Source organism: Danio rerio, chromosome 16 (genome assembly GCF_052040795.2).
Source record: "Danio rerio strain M-AB ecotype USA chromosome 16, GRCz13ab, whole genome shotgun sequence".
NCBI classification, from domain to species: Eukaryota; Metazoa; Chordata; class Actinopteri; order Cypriniformes; family Danionidae; genus Danio; species Danio rerio.
The window spans coordinates 52,050,779-52,071,721 of NC_141036.1; the positions used below are offsets into that span (position 1 = coordinate 52,050,779).

At 39.1% G+C, this 20,943-nt stretch overlaps 2 protein-coding genes and 1 pseudogene across 9 annotated transcripts in view; 2 read left to right on the forward strand and 1 right to left on the reverse strand.

Annotated features, from left to right (window-relative positions):
- LOC147840416 (uncharacterized) overlaps positions 1–20,943 on the forward strand; it is a 976,031-nt gene that overhangs the window by 340,914 nt on the left and 614,174 nt on the right. The window lies entirely within an intron of this gene.
- Positions 1–20,943, forward strand: part of bola1 (bolA family member 1) — a 77,537-nt gene that overhangs the window by 899 nt on the left and 55,695 nt on the right. For 4 of the 8 annotated variants that reach the window (XR_015510389.2, XR_015510390.1, XR_015510392.1 and 1 more), the window contains exons 2-3: positions 2,031–2,271; positions 16,563–16,639. Coding sequence is in view for 4 of the 8 variants with exons in the window: in NM_001003557.2 (NP_001003557.2) it covers positions 2,050–2,493 (444 nt within the window). In the remaining 4 variants the exon portion in view is untranslated. 8 annotated transcript variants of the gene reach the window in all.
- Positions 9,783–9,881, reverse strand: LOC137488008 (U6 spliceosomal RNA; annotated as a pseudogene).

Below are 20,943 nucleotides of genomic sequence, written 5' to 3' on the forward strand. Positions count from 1 at the left end.
AATCTCCACACAGACACGCCAGCGACTTCCTTGCTGTGAGGCGACAGCACTACCTACTGTGCCACCATGTCGCCCAAAGATGAATATTATTATTCCAAATTATCCGAGTTTCTTTCTTCATTTGAACATGAAAAAAGATACACTGATGAATCCTGGAAAAAACAACAACCATTGACTTAGTGTTTTTTGGTTTGTTTGTTTCTTCTATGGTTTCAATTACTTATTTTCCCCCAACATTCTACAGAATATCTTCTTTTGTTTTCGAACTTATTAAGTGTAAGTAAATGGTGGGGAAATGTTTTTTTTTTTTGTGAACTGTCCATTTAAAAGCCAAACTTGCATGGCTAGTGGGCTAAAGGTAAATGCAGTTGCCATGGCTAATTTCCTAATTTACATTTACATTTAGTCATTTAGCAGACGCTTTTATCCAAAGCGACTTACAAATGAGGACAAGGAAGCAATTTACACAACTAAGAGCAACAATGAATAAGTGCTATAGGCAAGTTTCAGGTCTGTAAAGTCTAAGAAGGAAAGTATTAGTAGTATTAGTATTTTTATTTTTTCTTGGGTACAGTTAGTGTGATATTCAGAGGCAATTGCAGATTAGGAAGTGAAGTGGAGACTAAATAGTTGAGTTTTTAGTCGTTTCTTGAAAGTAGCGAGTGACTCTGCTGTTCTGATGCAGTTAGGGAGTTCAGTCCACCAACTGGGCAGATTGAATGTGAGCGTTCGCGAAAGTGATTTCTTCCCCCTTTGGGATGGAACCACGAGGCGACGTTCATTCACAGAACGCAAGTTTCTGGAGAGCACATAGATCTGCAGAAGTGAGAGCAGACAAGAAGGAGCAAGGCCAGAAGTCACTTTGTAGGCAAACATCAGAGCTTTGAATTTGATGCGAGCAGCAACTGGCAGCCAGTGCAAACGGACTAGCAGCGGAGTGACATGTGCTCGTTTAGGTTCATTGAAGACCACTCGTGCTGCTGCGTTCTGGAGCAGTTGAAGAGGCTTGATAGAGTTAGCTGGAAGCCCAGCTAGTAGAGAGTTGCAGTAATCCAGTTTGGAGAAAACAAGAGCTTGAACAAGGAGTTGAGCTGCATGTTCAGATAAGAAGGGTCGGATCTTTCTGATGTTATAGAGTGCGAATCTGCACGATCGAGCAGTTCTAGAAATGTAGTCAGAGAAGTTTAGTTGGTCATCAATCGTTACTCCAAGGCTTTTCACCATTTTGGATGCAGTAATGGTTGCCCCATTTTATTTAATAATATTTAAAATGACTAGAAAACATTGCTTTATATCAACTAATACAGCAAATATTATATTTTATTATAAACTTATTACAGTAAAAACAATGTCATTTATAACAGAATTAAACTAGTTTTGCCTTGATTTGCTACCTAATGTCTTCTGCATAGTCCTCTATCCATCGAGTGACATTATTTACTGTACATTTACAAAAATCTGATTCATTTACATAAATTGAAACAAATTTCTGGAAATGCTTTTTTATAGCTCAACAATAAAACAAACAAGCAAAAAAAACTTTACATCATATTAGAAATAACATTCGCCTTCGCCCAAACCTCTCCATCATTCTCACTCTCCTTACCGGTGGTGGGCCAAATCAAAAGTTACAATGGGCCAACTTTGGCCTGCGGGCACTACTTTGGGCATCTCTGATTTAAAGGGATGGTTCACCCAAAAACACAAATTTACAGACACTCAAGGGGGTTTCAGCCACTTAATATATTAGCTTCTTTATTCTGTTGAGCACTAAAGAACATGTTTTGATGAAAAAATCTGAAAACCTGTAACCATTGACTTCCATAGCAGGATAAACAAATACTATGGAAGTCAATGGTTACAGTTTTACAACATTTTTCAAAATATCTTCTTTTTGTGATTAACAGAAGAAAGACAAACAAGTAAATGGTGAGTTAATTATGACATAATTTTCAGTTTTTGGTGAACTATCCCTTAATCACTTGTTTTTAAAGGTGAACCGCTTGTCATGAAACTTAAAAATCTTGCAGGTGTTTTCCTCCACGCCTGATGCTGTCCAGTGCTCTACGCTGCCTGCGTCCCATCTCCAGCACCCTTGTCTTATCCAGACCTCTCGCTCACCACATGGACCCAAGTGTTCCCCGTCCCGTAGAGACCACCATACGCACCAAACTGAGCCAGGCCCTCAATCCTGAGCACCTGGAGGTCATAAACGAGAGCCACATGCACGCCGTTCCCCCTGGATCAGAGTCCCACTTCAAAGTTCTGGTGGTGAGTCTTCAGTTCGAAGGTCTTTCCTTGTTACAGCGTCACCGGCTGGTAAACGAGACCCTGAAGGAGGAGCTCAGTACCTGCATCCATGCGCTCTCCATCCAGGCCAAGACGCCTCAGCAGTGGAGCAGCAACCCCAGCCTGGCAAAAAGCCCTCCATGCATGGGGGGAACCAGACATGATCACACTATGGCAGAGAAACTAAAGGCGGGTAGAGACTGACTGACATTACAGAAACAAAAACTGGGTAATATTAGATATTCAGTCGGATAAATGCACTGTAACAAAATGATCAGTTGACTTTTCTTAAAATAAGTGAGTAAACCTGTCGCCTTATCATTTAAGTACATTACCTGTGTGCATAAATATAAACATTTAAGTTAAATCAACTTAAAAGGTTACAAGTTATGATTGGTTTACTTGCTTTAAGTAAATAATCATTTTTTACAGTGTAGGTTTGGTGCATTGGCTTTGTGTGTATCTCTCATCTGGAGCTAATTAAGTACAATATGCAATATTTAAATGACTTTAATGCAAATAATAAATGCTAATTTGTTTGTGTTGACTTGGACTTTTTCTGTATTTTCTAACCTGATTATTGATTAATTTACAGTTGTTGTTGTAGTTGTTGTTTTAGGGGGTTTCAGATTCGCACTAAAGTGTTAAATCTCTTTTGATTATTAATTAAGAAATATTCTAAGCTTTAATAAACCATTTAATTGGCAAGTCATTAGTAGGCCCACACGGAATATGCACGTGCAGAATTACGCAGATTTCCGCAGATTTTTAGCCCATCATCAGTTCTGTTTATTTACTTGAGTAAATATGTGTTAATCTATATTTATTCAGTTTTTAAATTAATTTCAGTGATATTATTGCCTATTATGAAAATGTTTATCTGATTTATGTACAATGCAGATGTACAGTATAATTTTCTGTCTTTTAGTAGAGATATGATATGAGAGACTTGCTTTGTTTACCAAATAAAGTGAATCTAATTGGATTTGCATTTTAAACATTAAATAAAAGTTAAAAAGATATTACTTTTTATTTCACGTATTAAGGTTTTAGTTATGATACTCCCAAAACAATTCCGCAGCAATCCAAATCCAGATTTTTACCAAAATTCTCTGCAGAAATAGCAAAAAACGTCTGCAGATTCTGTCTGGCCCTAGTCATTAGTTTAATTTCAGTTAATGAAATGATTAGATAATACAGCACACTATTTTTGGAGTATTTAATTTAATTAACAGGGTCTCTGCGGGGCCTTAAAAATACTTTAAAATGTCTTAAATTCCTAAAACAAAATTTTAGGCCTTAAAAAGTCCTAAATGTACCTGCATATTGTGTTGTAGCTCTTAAATAATTTAAAACAGGTTCCCATGTCTATGAAAAGCTACTCATTCATGCCCAAATCATCCAATCACCAGCATTCCATCTCAATAGAACTTTTACCAAATGGTTACATTTTTAACTCTGTTTACCAAAATAGTTTAATTATCTTTCTTACAATAACATTTGTTTAAAAGTCATTTATTTAAGGTGAGGACACTGACCTAGAGAGACCTTTATTGCATATATTTCGATTGTATTTTTAAAGATAAAATGTTATGTTGAAAAAAAAAAAAGTGCATCTATGAAATCAGAGTTTGCTTGTTTTGATACATTTTAAATATATGACAAAAAAATTAAGTAAATTAACTAAATTAGAATTTCTTTCATAAGAAAAGGAAAAATCTTTTCCTTTTTTATTAGAAAAAAATCCTTGAAGTGTTTATCCCCGTATAAGTCTTAAATTTCATTAATAATGGTCTTACATTTGACTTGCAGAAACCCTGAATTAAATTTCATTTTATAGGCTTTTGTCCACACCAAGGCTGCATTAATTTAATCCAAAATACGTAAATATTTTGAATGTAAGTGCTATTGGAAATATTTTTTCTTTACTAATTTGCTAATTTGCTGCTCAAGTAACATTCTTTACTACTACTATTATTATTATTATTATTATTATTATTATTATTATCATCATCATCATCATCATCATCATCATCAATGAGATGAAAATACAAAATAAAGAAATTAATAGCAAACCAGGTGAATCCAGCAAGTCTGTGCAAGAAGATCAACTACTGTAGATTGCAAATGATGGTGGCCTTGCTCGCATATTGCATCTTTTCCACTCGCAAGTTATTTATTTCCAATGGAGGCGTGTGGTTTGTGTGCGCATATTGGGAGTGACACGCTCACGTATTCCAAGCGCTAACAGTTGAAAACATCTCAACTTTTCAGGATGCTGCAAGTCACGTGACAAGTCACAACCGTTGTACTCTATATGTGCACAGCCTTCATGAAAATAGAAAAAAATAATTTGTTTTCTAATCTTGTGGTCATTTAGGAAAAGAGCCACCAAACTTTTGCATTTAAATATTTATTTATTTTCTACTGTTAAAATGGTGCCCAAGTTATTTTTGTCCCAGAAGTCAAAACAAGGGTTAAACAGTTACAAAAAATAAAACAAAACTCTGAGATCAAGAGTTGGGGAAGGGGTTTTCTGAATTCAACCTTTAAGTTTCTCCAAAGTTCGAGCTCATAGTCTGATGGTGTCCTCTCTTGCACTGTGGATATTTCCAGATATACAATGTTCATAAAAGTGAGAATCCAATAAATGGAGGCTTCCACATTATCACAATATTTTTGTGTGTGGATGCTATCATGACTGCTCCTCTGGTTTCTAAAATTTGAGTATAAGCTCAGTGTTTGACAGAAAGTGTGCCAGCAGAGGGCGATATCACACCAGAGAGCAGCAGATACATGCATATAACATGATCTCCTCACAGCGGTCGGTGCCTCTTCACTTCAAAATCACTTCTGCTTATGTAATTCAATATAAGCAGAGGTAATTTATGGTAAAACAAGTTTGATCTCTTTCAGACACCTGCAGAAATGGACCTGGCATCTATATGGGTTGGTTTAACTGAATCACATCTGCAAGTTTTTTTTTTTTCCTCAGCTAAGCATGTTTAAAATGATTTATTAAAGCAACAAATATAAATGTAGTCTTCAGATTTTTTGTGTCAACGTTCAAAAATCAAATAATTAAGACAAATATCAACAGATTATGGAGATGAAAATACTTTGCACTGTATACGAACTAAACATATCTGTAGTAGAAACACAGAGACGATTCTGTCCTCTAATGCATTTGGTTCCACTTCCCCCTCGTGCCCCCAAAAATATTTTCTAAATCTTTTTATTAGTACACAAAATTTTGCGTATGTTTTAAGATTATATAATTATTATACACTAATTAATCACATGTTATAATTACACTATTATTATTATTATTATTATTATTTCAATATATTTTTCGTAATTTATTAGAAAAAGACATAGAGCATAGAGCATATTTCTGTTATTTCCAATATCTGTGACTTTAGTGTTAGTGCTTTTCTGTATATTCATTCATTCATTTTCCTTTGGCTTAGTTCCTTTATTCATCAGAGGAATGAACGGCCAACTTATCCAGCATGTGTTTTACTTAGCAGATGCCTTTTCTGCTGCAACCCAGTACTGGGAAACATTCATACACACTCATTCACACACACTATGGCCAGTTTAGTTTATTTAATTCACCTATAGCGCATGTCTTTGGACTGAAAAATACGGAGCACCCGGAGAAAACCCACGCCAACACGGAGAACATGCTCTCCACACAGAAATGCCAACTGACCCAGCTGGGACTCGAACCAGCAACCTTCTTGCTGTGAGGCGACAGTGCGATTCACTGAGCCACGTGTCACCCCCAATTCTATATATTACGTCCTCTAAATCTAACATGTATTTGAATGACTAGTTTATCTATTTAATTGATATTAACTAGATCTAATTGGTTTTTAAAATATACTGTTTTGATGTTTATTGAAATTAGTGTTGGGTAAAACATTAATTGCGATTAACTGCATATAAAATAAAAATTTGTTTTCTCATAATTGAAGTGTGTTTACTTTGTATATTATGTATATACACTAACTGGCCACTTTATTATTTCACCTGTCCAACTGCTTGTTAATGCAAATTTCTAATCAGCCAATCACATGACAGCAACTCAATGCATTTAGACATGTAGACATGGAACAGACGATCTGCTGCAGTTCAAACCGAGCATCAGAATGGGGAAGAAAGGTGATTTAATTTAAGACTTTGAATGTGGCATGGTTGTTGGTGTCAGACGGGCTGGTCTGAGTATTTGAGAAACTGCTGATCTACTCGGATTTTCACACAGAAACATCTCTAGGGTTTACAGAGAATGGTCTAAAAAAGAGAAAATATCCAGTGAGCGGCAGTTCTGTGGGCACAAATGCCTTGTTGATGCAAGAGTTTAAAGGAGAATGGCCAGACTGAATCCAGCTGATAGAAAGGCAACAGTAACTCAAATAACCACTCGCTAACCGAGGTATGCAGAAGAGCATCTCTGAACGCATAACGCATCAAACTTTGAGGCAGATAGGCTACAGCAGCAGAAGATCACACCAGGTGCCACTCCTGTCAGCTAAGAACAAAAACTGAGGCTACAATTCACACAGGCTCACCAAAATTGAACAATAGAACCTTGGAAAAACGTTGCCTGCTCTGATGAGTCTCCATTTCTGCTGCGACATTCACATGGTAGGTTCAGAATTTGATTTCAACAACATGAAAGCATGGATCCATCCTACCTTGTATCATCGCTTCAGGCTGCAGGTGGTGGTGTAATGGTGTGGGGGATATTTTCTTGGCACACTTTGGGCCCATTAGTACCAATTGAGCATTGTGCAATGCCACAGCCTACCTGAGTATTGTTGCTGACCATGTCCATCCCGTTATGACCACAGTGTACCCATCTTCAGATGGCTACTTCCAGCAGTATAACCCCCCATGTCATAAAGTGTGAATCATCTCAGACTGGTTTCTTGAACATGACAATGAGTTCACTGTACTGAAATAGCCTCCACAGTCACCAGATCTCAATCCAATAGAGCAACTTTGGGATGTGGTGGAACAGGAGAGTTGCATCATAGATGTGCAGCCGACAACTCTGCTGCAACTGCGGGACGATATCATGTCAATATGGACCACAATCTTTAAGGAATATTTCCAGTACCTTGTTGAATCTATGTCATCAGTTCTGAAGGCAAAAGGGGGTCCAACCCGATACTAGGAATGTGTACCTAATAAAGTGTATAAATGCACATCGATATGTATATTTGAGAAAATAGTTATTTATAATCAGATATAAAATGTATAATATAAATTTAAATATTTATGTAAAGAAGTTGTTTTGTATAGTTTTATTTTTTATTACATAAACATAATAAATGTATAACACACATATATTCTATAAACCAAATTTTTATTTTGGAATTTAGATGTGCTTAATCATGATTAATCTTTGCCCAGCAGCACTAATTATAATACATTTTAAACAATCATATGAACAAACAAGAGTTGTCATTATTTAAATAATATATTATAATATAGGCGATGCAGCGGCGCAGTAGGTAGTGCTGTCGCCTCACAGCAAGAAGGTCGCTGGTTCGAGCTCGGCTGGGTCAGTTGGCATTTCTGTGTGGAGTTTGTATGTTCTCCCTTGCATTCGCGCGGGTTTCCTCCGGGTGCTCCAGTTTCTCCCACAGTCCAAAAACATGTGGTACAGGTGTATTGGGAAGACTTAAATTATCCGTAGTGTATGAGTGTGTATGGATGTTTCCCACCTGGAAGGGCGTATAAAACATATGCTGGATAAGTTGGCGGTTCATTCTGCTGTGGCGACCCCGGAATAATAAAGAAACCAAGCCGATAAAAATAATAATTAATGAACAATATAATATAAACAATAAAAATAGAGGTAAATGCAGTAATTACAAAGTTAAAATACAGTAACATTAAAAAGACATGGGCTTATTTTACTCTTTAATAGGAAGTCATTTATCAGACACATTATGGTTTTGTTGTATGGTATTATAGTTATAAAAATAACGTATGTACAGTTTTGAATGCATTGTTAGGGTTAATATGTTTATCAGCATAATTTATCTCCAGTATAAATCTGCTAACCAAATCAAATTGTGCTGCTTGTCTTTTCTTGAATCAACACACCCGGCAATTGTTCGCTATATATAATTTAGCACATAACTTATCCCTCTTTGTTGGATAAGTCAACATAATTTATGGCATTGCTCTCTAGAAAATACAAGTTGGTCACTTACAACAATTTATGATCGGATGTATTTATATGATATCCATTAAACTGTACAATCAACTTTTTGGGGTAAATTTATTTGACAAGTACAGTCACCTGGACATCATAGCAAAAATAGTAATACTAATAATTGGCTAACCGTGCTGCTTTTGCTCGCAAGAGATTAGGAGAATGTTGTTATTAACATGCATGAAGCAACATCTAGATAGTATGTGTAGTCTATATTTAATTAAAGATATTGCACTCAATTAAAAATCACAGATGATTATATATTTTTTTTAAGAAATTCTAATCGTAGTCTAAACAAAGCTGCATTTATTGAGCAAAAATACAGAATAATATTAATATAGAGCAATTCCATGTAAATGTCACCCTTGCCATGAAAAACAAATTAGGTTTTCACCAAACTACGGAAACCGTTTCTAAGTTTTTATGTTTTAGATGTTTCCCAGTACTGGGTTGTGGCTGAAAGGGCAACCGCTGTGTAAAACATATGCTGGGATAGTTGGCGGTTCATTCTGCTGTGGCGACCCGCTGATTAATAAAGGGACTAAGCCGAAGGAAAATGAACAAATAAGTTTTGTACATTTGGGAATATTCGGTTTTAACAACATAAAAAGTTTAGAAATTTTTCCCAAAAATGTTCGAGCATAAGATAATTTCATAAACAACGATATAGAGTTCCTATTTCTTAGGGATAACTCTTATCTATGCATTTTACGCATGTATTGTTTATTCATTTATTAAAATAAAATAAACACAACATACAGTTAAAGTCAAAATTATTAGTCCAAAATTATTATTTTTTTAAACATTTCCCAAATGATATTTAACAGAGTAAGGAAATTTTCACAGTATGTCTGATGATATTTTTTCTTCTGGAGAAAGTCTTATTTGTTTTATTTCGGCTAAAAAAAAAAGTGGCTTTCAAGGTCAGTATTATTAGCCCCTTTAAGCTATAAATTTTTTGATAGTCTACAGTACAAATCATCGTTACACAATAACTTGCCTAATTACCCTAACCTGCCTAGTTGACCTAATTAACCCAGTTAAGCCTTTAAATGTCACTTTAAGCTGTATAGAAGTGTCTTAAAAAATATCTAGTCAAATATCATTTACAGTCATCATGGCAAAGATAAAATAAATCAGTTATTAGAGATGAGCTATTAAAACTATTATGATTAAAAATTTGTTGAACAAATCTTCACTTTGTTAAACAGAAATTGGGGGAAAAAAATAAACAGGGAGGCTGATAATTCTGACTTAAACTGTATATATGGATTGCTTTACGGATTTGCATGTCATCCTTTCTCAGAGACTAATCTCTGTATTGGTCCAATTTTAGTATATGTGCTGCCGTAGCGAACACCATTTTTCAAACAAAAAGAATAACATATTCTTGTAAAATAGGCTTCATTATTATATTATTTGCTACTAAATAGTTAATACATAATGCATCAACTAACATGAACTAATGAGTTCTTATATAAATCGTACTCGGGTCCGCATATTAAAGTCGATAAATTCTTAAATCGCTCTTATAACTTTAGTTAAGCCTTTTAATGTCACTTTAAGCTGTATAGAAGTGTCTTGAAAAATATCTAGTCAAATATAATTTACTGTCATCATGACAAAGATAAAATAAATCAGTTATTAGAGATGAGTTATTAAAACTATTATGATTAGAAATGTGCTGAAAAAATCTTGTCTTTTTTAAACAGAAAACGGGGGATAAAAGAACAGGGGGGCTAATAATTCTGACTTTAACTGTAATTATTTTTTCTTAAACTGTACTTTTATTTTATTTTTAAATTTATTTATTTAATATTCTATCCATCCAGTTCACCTATTTATTAATGCAATATCCTCCAGGCAGTTATTAGGTTAAATCACCTGGACAAGTAACAACATCGCTGCATGATTTGAGAAATCATTCGTGCACCTTTGTATGTTTTTTTTTGCTTTTTCCAGTGTTATTGTATTATTCACATTATGTCTTCCTGACCCTGAGTGGTCTCTGCCTGTTTCAGTGGACAGATCCATGCTTCATCAGCGGCGTCTGGAGTCGAAGGAAGGTAAAGACCATTTCTTTCCCTCCTGAGTTCCTCCAAGCGGAACAGATGACTCAAAGCCAGTGAGGATTCAGAACAACTGGTGTCGTCGTTTGGCTGGAAAAACAGCAACAGCACCGTTTTATGGCTCCGTCCATTAGAGCGAACCCTGAGGTGATCCCACACAGGTCAAACCAAAGTGTGTTTAACGTTCAACCGCCTCGGGAGCGCACAGACAATCCTTAAAGTGTGATTTGTGTGCTGAAGTTCCAGGTGCGGCGATGCCTGAAATGTGCATGATTGTGATGCAAGCCAGAACAGGACGGATTATAACACAGGTGGCGTTATATGGCCCGATGTTTTCCATCCTCAGGATTGTAGGGGTGGGCCATATTGCAACATTTGGTATTGATTTGATACCAAGTAGATACAGTTGAAGTCAAAATTATAAGAATTAATTATTATAAAAAAAAATTCTAATATTTCCTAAATGATATTTAACAGAGCAAGAAATTTTTTCCCAGTATTTCCTATAGTATTTTTTCTTCTGGAGAAAGTCTTATTTGTTTTATTTCAGCTAGAAAAAAATCTGTTTAAAATTTTTTAAACACCATTTTATGGTCAATATTGTTCGCCCTTTAAAGGTGCTGTATGTACGTTTTCGACTCTTCTAAAGCATCAAACTACTATAACATGTTTGCAGATATTTAAGAAACATGCCAAGTGAACACTCTTGTTTATCTGAAAAACAATGCTGAAGTCAGATATTCTGCTTTGAAATGTGTGTTATGTGCTGGAAAGCTGTCTTTGTTTTTTTTTTTTTAACCCGCCCAATGCCAGTTTAGCCAGTTATATTTCAGCACCCCGGGTTGCCTTGGTGGAAAACCATGTATTTCATCCATTCAGTCATGAAGCATGCATCCATGAACAAAATGAGACCTCAGGTGGACATAAGCAGACTCCGAAATAAGACACAGATTTAGAGTTCCACATGAGGTTAATAATTAGCAAATAATATAAATATTACGAACGTAATGATTAGGTGAGCAGGTTACATTGTAAAATAAGTTGAAGCGTGATTAAATATTTTTTACAGAATACACTTGTGTACCTAAAGGATCCATACTGTTACCTTAGTTAAAAGCTGGGTTTTCATCACCCTGTGCTAACCCATTAAGAGGCATTATAAACATCTGGTTGACCATTTAACATAGGTTATCTTTATTTTAATTGCTATTAATATTTAGTTGCGTCAGTGTATTATTCAATACTTTCAAGGTGTGCACCTTAAAGGGTTAATGCTCATTTTGAACTATCACATGTGAAATGAGTGATGGAAATGCCAAAATTACAATAAAAATGCCTTATTCGAAAAAGGAAGAAGAAGAAAAAAGTTTTCCGCTTGCTTGAGGTGGTTTTGGACTTGTGTGAAACAGGGTTATAGTGCCAACAAGGGGAGTTAGAAATGCATTTGCTAAATAAACTCTGGCGTAGCGTACATTACATCGCGACTCTTTATTCTTTTCATTGTTTATTTTAAAAATAAATCTTGCTGGTGTAAATTTAGATGAATCAGCAGATCTTTTATAGTCATCTTAACTTACATCAGTCAAACTGAGTAAAAACATTAGGTTAAATGTTGTATAACTTAAAAAAAATTGTATTTGAAACAACTAATTCTGACTTTATTTCCATATTCTTTTTAGTGTATAGGTTCCCAATACTACACTCAGCCATCCTTTAACTTGACAGAAATGTACAGTTGAAACCAGAAGTTTAAATATACTGTATAAAAAATGGACATAACCATTAAAAGAAGGTCAGATGTTAATGTGAATAAACTTTTCTATTTTAGGTAAGTTAGTATTATCACATTTGTTTCTGCTATGTTTAATAGCACAATAACGAGAGAGATATTTGTTGAGAAATTTATAACTTTTCTTGAAAGTCAAGTTTACATACAATAAGATTATTCTGCCTCTGAAAAAGCTCAGATGATGATGTCAAGGTTTTGGAAGATTCTCATTGGCTAATTGCCAACATTTGAGTTAATTGGAGGCACAACTGTAGAATAGTATTTAAGGAAAACCTCAAACACACTGCTTCCTTCTGTGACAACATGGGGAAATCAACAAGCCAGAATCAAGAAAAAAGGCAGATTACAGTTTGCTAAATTACACTGGGAAAAAGAATAATTGTTGGAGACATGTCCTGTGGTCTGATGGAACTAAGATTGAACTGTTTGGCCATAATGACCAGTGTTACATTTGGAGGACAAAGGGGTAAGCTTACAAGCCTAGGAACACCATCCCAACTGTGAAGTATGGGGGCGGCAGCATCATGTTGTGAGGCTGTTTTGCTGCAGGAGGGACTGGTCCACTTCACAGCATATGGTATCATGAAGTAAGAACATTATGTAGAAATACATCTCAATGTATTAGAATTATGTAGAAGCAACATCTCAAGCCAGCCAGGAAATTAAAACTTGGCCACAAATGAGTCTTCAAAACGGACCATGACCCTAAGCATACTGCCAAATTAGTTAAAATGTGCTTTAAGGACAACAGAGTAAATGTTTTGGAGTGGCCATCACAAAGCCCTGATCTCAATCCTATAGAAAATTTGTGGGCAGAGTTGAAAAAGCTTGTGCCAGCAAGACAGCCAACAAATCTGACACAGTTACACCAATTCTGTCAGGAGGAATGGGCCAAAATTCCTTCAAACTATTGTGAGAAGGTTGTGAAAGGATACTCAAAACATTGACCAAAGTTATACAGTTAAAAAGCAAAGCTACAAAAATACCAAGGAAATGAATGTAAAGTTTGACTGTCTAGAAATAATAAAAAAATTCTCGATTTTTTTCTCATAATTCTGGCATTTAGCAAATGTAAATCATTTAGGTAATCCTAACAGACCTAAAATAGTAAATGTCTAGTATGATTTACCATCAGACATTTTAAAAAATGGTTATGTTCCTTTTTTAGAGTGTATGTAAACTTCTGGTTTCAACTCTACCTAATTGACATTTTTCTGTCTTTTTTTTACTTTGGAAAAAAAAATGCTTTCGGATAGTACACTGTACATGAATAAATTATGGTAGTTTACTGTAAAATAAAATTAAATATATATATATTTATATATATATATAAAATGTACAAATTTTTCTAATGGTTTACAGCATATTTTTTATAGTAAAATTCTGGCATTCACAGCTGCAATGAAATTTTACAGATGATATGTGAAAAGTCTTCACTTGAATGAAACGGGAACAATGTACAGTAGTGTAGATACACAGAACTTTAAATGATCAATCCGATACTGATACCAATCTATAAGGATGGACCTGCTCACTGGTACAGGCCGTCCCAGAGCTGATGAATCCCGATGAGGGTCATGATGTCTGCCAGGGTGGCGTGGTTCACTGGGAAAGGGTCTGGTAGTGCGTCAGAGCCAGGAGAGTGATGGTGCCAGGCCTGGCTGGGATTCGGGATGGTGCGTCGTTCCCGCCAGCATTTGATTTACAGGCTTGTGCTGGATCTGGGCTCCCTGACACCGCTGACCTCTCTAGGTTGAGGGTCAATAGGTTAGAGATGGGAGCACCAAATGGTCGTCTGAAAAAGCTCCTATAGGGAGCGGCGTCTCTGTGGAATAGTCGTCTGCACCGTTCCTCCGTCTGACACACTGTTTGTGTACTGCGGGGGGTGACATGCTCACCATTTGCTGGGAAAACTTGCTGTAGTCCATGGCTCTCAAAGATATTGTTCGCTCAAAAATGAACTCTCACTTGACAATTAAATCCTCTGCAGTTCTGTATTTGGTGAGACTGAAGAAAAAGGACAAAACGAGTGTTTATTAGTCTTTTCCACAAATAAACGAACAGATCATTACAAAATTGAAAATTAAGTCATTTGCTTTACCACAAGTACCTCGACTTCATAGTACATACTTTGTATGTCAGCGGCAACCAACCCATGTAGATATATGGCAATATATGCAAATCACATATTTAACATATAAGGTAATGTTTGGATTTACATATATTAAAATATATGTCTATACATGCGATCTAAATTTTAAAATATTGCAAGCATGGCCATTTGTACAGTTGAAGTCAGAGTTATTGAATTATTGAATTTGTTTTTTTTTTTGTCTAAGATTTTGCAAGGGGTATTAATAATTTCGGGCTTGACTGGTTGTATATAAATGTATGTATGTATGTATGCATATATATATATATATATATATATATATATATATATATATATATATATATATATATATATATATATATATATATATATATATATATATATATATATATATATATATATAATTTACTATTAAAATTACAAGTATGTATATGTTCATATGTGGCCATATATCAGATTTCCATGCGGGAATTTCCAACATTTTTCAAAATGTCTTCTTTAGTGTTCAGTAGAAAAAAGAGGGTTAGTGCATTTTTATTTTGGGTGTGAAAGTAATTAAAATTTTTATAATGTAAATGTAAATAAATTTAAATAATGTCAATTAAAATTTTTTTAATGTTAATTACTATTCAAAACCCTGATTTTTAGACTCTTTTGCTCATCAAAGCTGCTTTTATTTGTTTGAAAATATAGAAGAATAAAATATTAGAGAAAAAATAACTATTTCTTTTTTAATATTTGTAAAAGTGTCTATTTCTTTAATTTAAAGATGGTTTTTTAGCATTTTTACTCCAGTCTACCTTCAAGCATGGCTGTAATATGCAGTTTTTCCACTCAGAAACAACAAAAAAGTCAAAATATTAAAAAAATGTATATTTAAATATATTTAATTATAATTACAAATATGCTAAATAAATTAAGGGCGACACGGTGACTCAGTAGGTAACACTGTCCTCTCACTGCAAGAAGGTCGCTGGTTTGAGTCCCGGCTGGGTCAGTTGGCATTTCTGTGTGGAGTTTGCATGTTCTCTCAATGTTGGCGTGAGTTTCCTCTGGGTTTACTGGTTCCCCCCACAGTCCAAAGACATGTACTATAGGTAAATTGAATAAGCTAAATTGTCCGTAGCGTATGTGTGTGAAGGCAAGAGTTTGCATTGTCTGCATAGAACATATGCTGGATAAGTTGGAGGTTCATTCCGCTGTGGCGACCCATGATTAATAAAAGGACTATGCCAAAAAGAAAAAGAATGAATTAATAATTTCAGAAATTTAAGTAAATCTAAATTTTATGTAAATTATTATTTTAAACCCTGAACTTTAGACTCATTTGCTCATCAACACTGCTTTTATTTGTTTGAAAATATAGAAGATTAAAATATTAGATGTTGTGAAATATTATTACATTAAAAAAACTGTTTTCTTTTTCAATAATTGTAAAAGTGTCATTATTTCTATAATTCAAAGATAAATTTTCAGCATTTTTACTCCAGTTCTTAAACATTGTTATAATATGCAGTTTTTCAACTCAAAACAATAAAAAACACATATGTAAATATTAAACTTTAACTATTATAATTTCAAATGTGCTAAATATATCAAGGGCGACATGCTGGCACATTGGTGAGCACTGTCGCCTCACAGGAAAAAGGTCGCTGTTCTGAGTTCCAGCTGGGCCAGTTGGTATTTCTTTGTGGCATTTGCATGTTCTGCCCGTGTTTGTGTTGGTTTCCTCCGGGTGCTCCGGTTTCCTCCACAGTTCAAAGACATGTGCTATAGGTGAACTGAATAAATTAAATTGACCGTAGTGTATGTGTGTGAATGTGAGAGTGTATTGGTGTTTCCCAGTACTGGGTTGCATTTGGAAGCACATCCGCTGCATAAAACATATGCTTGAAATAGAGACTTAGCCGAAGGAAAGTTAATGAATAATGCTTTTTATACTAGTGAAAAATCTCAGTGAATATATTTTTATTTGTGTTGTTTGTGTTGGTTGGATGGTTAAATCCCTCAGAGTATTAACAAATCTCTCAATGATTTCAGATTTGAGCCATTCATTTTTTTAATTTTTAGAGCTGGACTCTTTCAATCATCATCCGCTTCCTCAAGTTTGTGTTTAACAGAAGACTCCTAGCTGCACCAACATGAAGGTGAGTAAACAATGACACTTTTTTTCATTCAATTATTCCGTAAGACTTCATTTTGATTGTCCCTATTGCACATTTTGTTGACATTGCAACTACATGCCAATTTATTCTCATTTGAGTATTAGTAGACTGTCTGCTTAAAGGGCACATAGTTTACCCCTTTTTTAGATTAAATATTAATATTATGGTTCTTCTGAGTGTGCCAGTTTCGGTTCAGTTCAGTTATTTATTATCATAACGTGTTAAAAAGTGTCATGTTGGGGGCATGTACACAGCTTTTTAGGGGTGTGTTGTTTTACCTGAAAATTAGTTTCAACTGCCCGCCCAACGTAACAAGAGGGCGGAACCAAGAGCTCCACCGCTCTGTTTAGCAACAGACAGGCAGACAGAGAGAAGCAGTGTGAGTGAGAGGACCAGCATTCAGCCGTACATGTACGCCTCGGACACAGACCAAGCAGAGAGTACAAAATCATTTTTGTCTTTGTATAGTTTTACATCCAACTGTTTGCTAGTTTGAAGTTCCGAGCTTGTACACCGAGATAACGTTCGAGGTTACTAAAGTAACCCTTCGTTCCCCGAGGAGGGGAACGGAAGCACTATAAGTGGATTTGATTTGTAAAATCCACGAATTGGGGAGGATTCGGATCAGAAGCCGCTTGTCTGGAGAGTATTGAACGGGCCAATGAATGAAATTAATTGGCAGCGTAAGCTTGCGCAGGTGTGCGACATCTGCAATTATCTCAGAATATAAGCACACCTGAAGCCAGCAGACGCCATCCTTTTAAGCTGAAGAGACTTTCAAACAGCTAAGGGACAGTCATTATGGCGACGGAGTATAGTGCTTCCCTTCCCCTCCTCGGGGAACGAAGGGTTACTTTAGTAACCTCGAACGTTCCCCTTCGGGGGGAACTTCAGCACTATAAGTGGATTTGATTGTAAAATCCACGCATTGGGAGCCCATTGAAAGCGCCATAATGACTGCACCTTACCAACACCCCCGATGAGGAGATAGTCAAGCAAGCGTGACGCACCCACATCATGGGGGGCGCGGTCCTCCAACGTGTCCCTGGCCCTAATTTATCCTACTTCAACAGAAGTTTTACGGATTTAGATATATTTTTTGGGAAGTCGTGAGCATCTAGATAATTCTAGGAAATACGACAGTACGTTGGGAAGCGTGCAATCCCGGTAGGGAGGACGCTGCGGAGGCCATCCGTTACCCAAGGGGGGGATAGATGGCAGAATTTACATATGGACTAGCCCTAAAAAGGGGGAGTACACATAGCAAAAGAGTGGTTAGCGGAGAGGGAAGACACGGGTCCGCCCAGGGGGGGGACTTAACCGTGGCGGAATAAGCATATGGGATCGCCTAGTGGGGATCACGCATAGCAGGCACCTATACCCAAAACGCGGGCTGACCAGCGGGCAGACCTACAACGTAGTGGGCCAGCAAGTGACTCCTCCGCTGAGTCAGTGCTGGGGGCCACGGAGGAATCTGCAGGGCTCACCTGACGGGGAACTTTACTGACAGATAAAAAAGGCGCACGTACCTCCGTGTTAGGGAGAATGGCGCAGCAAGCGTGTTTCAACACCCTACCGAGTTGTCTCCTCAATCACCAAAGGGTTACCTAATACCCTTGAGGAAACCGGCTCCACTCGCAGATTGTAAAACCTTGCAAATGTGTTGGGTGTCGCCCAGCCCGCAGCTCTACAGATGTCTGTTAGAGAGGCGCCGCGTGCACGCGCCCAAGAGGATGCAACGCTCCGAGTGGAGTGTGCACGAACTCCCGGGGGACACAGCTGACCTCGACTCGAATAAGCGAGTGAAATGGCATCCACAATCCAGTGGGATAATCTTTGTTTCGATACGGCACTTCCCTGCTGCCGACCGCCATAACAGACAAAGAGCTGCTCAGATGATCTAAAATTCTGAGTACGGTCCACATAAATGCGCAGAGCGCGAACTGGACAAAGTAAAGAAAGGGCTGGGTCTGCCTCCTCCGGGGGCAGCGCTTGCAGGTTCACTACCTGATCTCTAAAGGGGGTGGTAGGAACCTTGGGCACATAACCGGGGCGGGGTCTCAGGATGACGTGAGAGTAATCCGGCCCGAATTCCAGGCACGAGTCACTGACCGAAAATGCCTCCAGGTCCCCGACCCTCTTGATGGAGGCCAACGCAACCAGCAGAGCTGTCTTCAGGGACAGAAATCTTAGAGATACTGATTCGAGTGGCTCAAAGGGATCGGATCGCAGACCCGTGAGAACGAGGGCGAGATCCCAAGAGGGCATGAGAGGGGGGCGAGATGGATTAATTCGCCTAGCACCCCTAAGGAACTGGATGACCAGGTTATGCTTTCCCACGGTGCCGCCAGCTACCGCGCTATGATAAGCGGAGATGGCGGCCACGTAAACCTTGAGAGTGGAGGGCGACAGCCTGCTGTCCAACTTCTCTTGAAGGAAAGAGAGCACAACACTAATCTGGCAATTTCGGGGGTCTTCTCTGCGAGAGACGCACCATTCAGTGAATAGACTCCACTTCAGGGCGTAGGCGCGCCTCGTGGAGGGGGCTCTAGCCTGAGTGATGGTATTAACCACCGCAGTCGGTAGGTTACCTAAGTCTTCCTCGCGTCTAGGGACCACACGTGGAGGTTCCAAAGATCGGGGCGAGGGTGCCAGATGGTGCCCTGTCCCTGAGAGAGTAGGTCCTCTCTCAAAGGGATCCGCCAGGGGAGGGTCGTCGCGAGGAGTGAGAGCTCTGATATCCAGGTCCGGTTGGGCCAAAGGGGCGCAACTAGCAGAACCTGTTCCTCGTCCTCCCTGACCTTGCACAGAAACTGCGCGAGCAGGCTCACTGGGGGAAACGCATACTTGCGCATGCCCCGAGGCCAGCTGTGGGCCAGTGCATCCGTGCCGAGAGAGCCCTCGGTCAGGGAAAAAAACAACTGGCAGTGAGCGTTCTCGGGGGAAGCAAACTGATCGATCTGGGCCTCCCCGAATCGCGCCCATATCAGCTGAACAGACTCGGGGTGGAGTCTCCATTCTCCAGGGCGTAACAGCTGTTGTGAGAGCGCATCGGCTGCACGATTGAGCGTGCCTGGGACGTGAATGGTGCGCAGCGATTTCAGCCGCGGGTGACTCCAGAGGAGCAGACGGCGGGCGAGCTGAGACATGCGGCGAGAGCGCATACCCCCCATGCGGTTGATATAGCGCTCATGAGCCACTGGCGAAGCACGTAGAGTCTGCGAGCCGGAAGGCAGCGCGTCCCGGACTGGCAGAACTCGTGCAGTCACATCCGGGGAAGGGAAAAAGTGCTCTTTTACTGATGTTTTGGTGGCACTGAAAAGTACCGTTGTCATCGGGGCCCCGCCCTCCAGCGGGGAAAGAGCAAGTTTCCTCTTCTCCGGATGGCCTGTCTCGGGGACGCTTCGCGGTCCGTTTACCGGACTTAACGGCGCCCTGGGCAGGAGGGGCTGCCTGCTTTCGAGGTGAACGCCGCGCCCGCTTGGCCGGAGGCGCAGGCGGGGGCGGGGCAGCACTCGTTGGCGGGCGCCCTCGGCGAGGAACAGCGGAGGTGGATGGCTCGGCGGGCGGAGCGGGCTTACGGCCACGCCGATAGATGACATTGCCCATCGCATCCGACTGCTCTTTCACCGCCTTGAATTCCTGGGTGAATTCACCGACGGTGTCGCCGAACAGGCCAGCCTGGGATATGGGCGAGTCAAGAAAGCGAACTTTGTCAACGTCGCGCATATCGGCCAGGTTTAGCCAGAGGTGGCGTTCCTGAACCACAAGTGTGGACATCGTCCTCCCCAGCGCACACGCGGCGGACTTAGTAGTCCGAAGAGCATAGTCGGTCGCGGTGCGCAGCTCATGTAATAAGCTTGGGTTGGACCCGCCCTCGTGCAGCTCGGCCAGCGCCTGCGCTTGGTAGCGCTGGTAGGTGGCCATCGCGTGCAAAGCAGAAGCAGCCTGGCCCGCAGCCTCATAAGCCCTGGCTCCGAGGGAGGCAGACAACCTACAGGCTTTGGACGGGAGGCGGGGCAAACCCCGCCACGTAGAGGAGCCGCGCGGACAAAGATTGACCGCGATAGCGCGCTCCACTGACGGGATCGCCTCATACCCCCTGGCAGCTCCGCCGTCAAGGGCGGTGAGGGCGGAGGCACACGCAGCACGGGCAGAGAAAGGTGCCCTCCAAGACTGCGTGAGCCTACTGTGCACTTCCGGGAAGAAGGGGACGAGAGGCTTCGAAGGCTTCGCCTTCTGGTCCTCTACGTAGCACCCATCTAGTCGGTCCGGCCGCGGAGCTG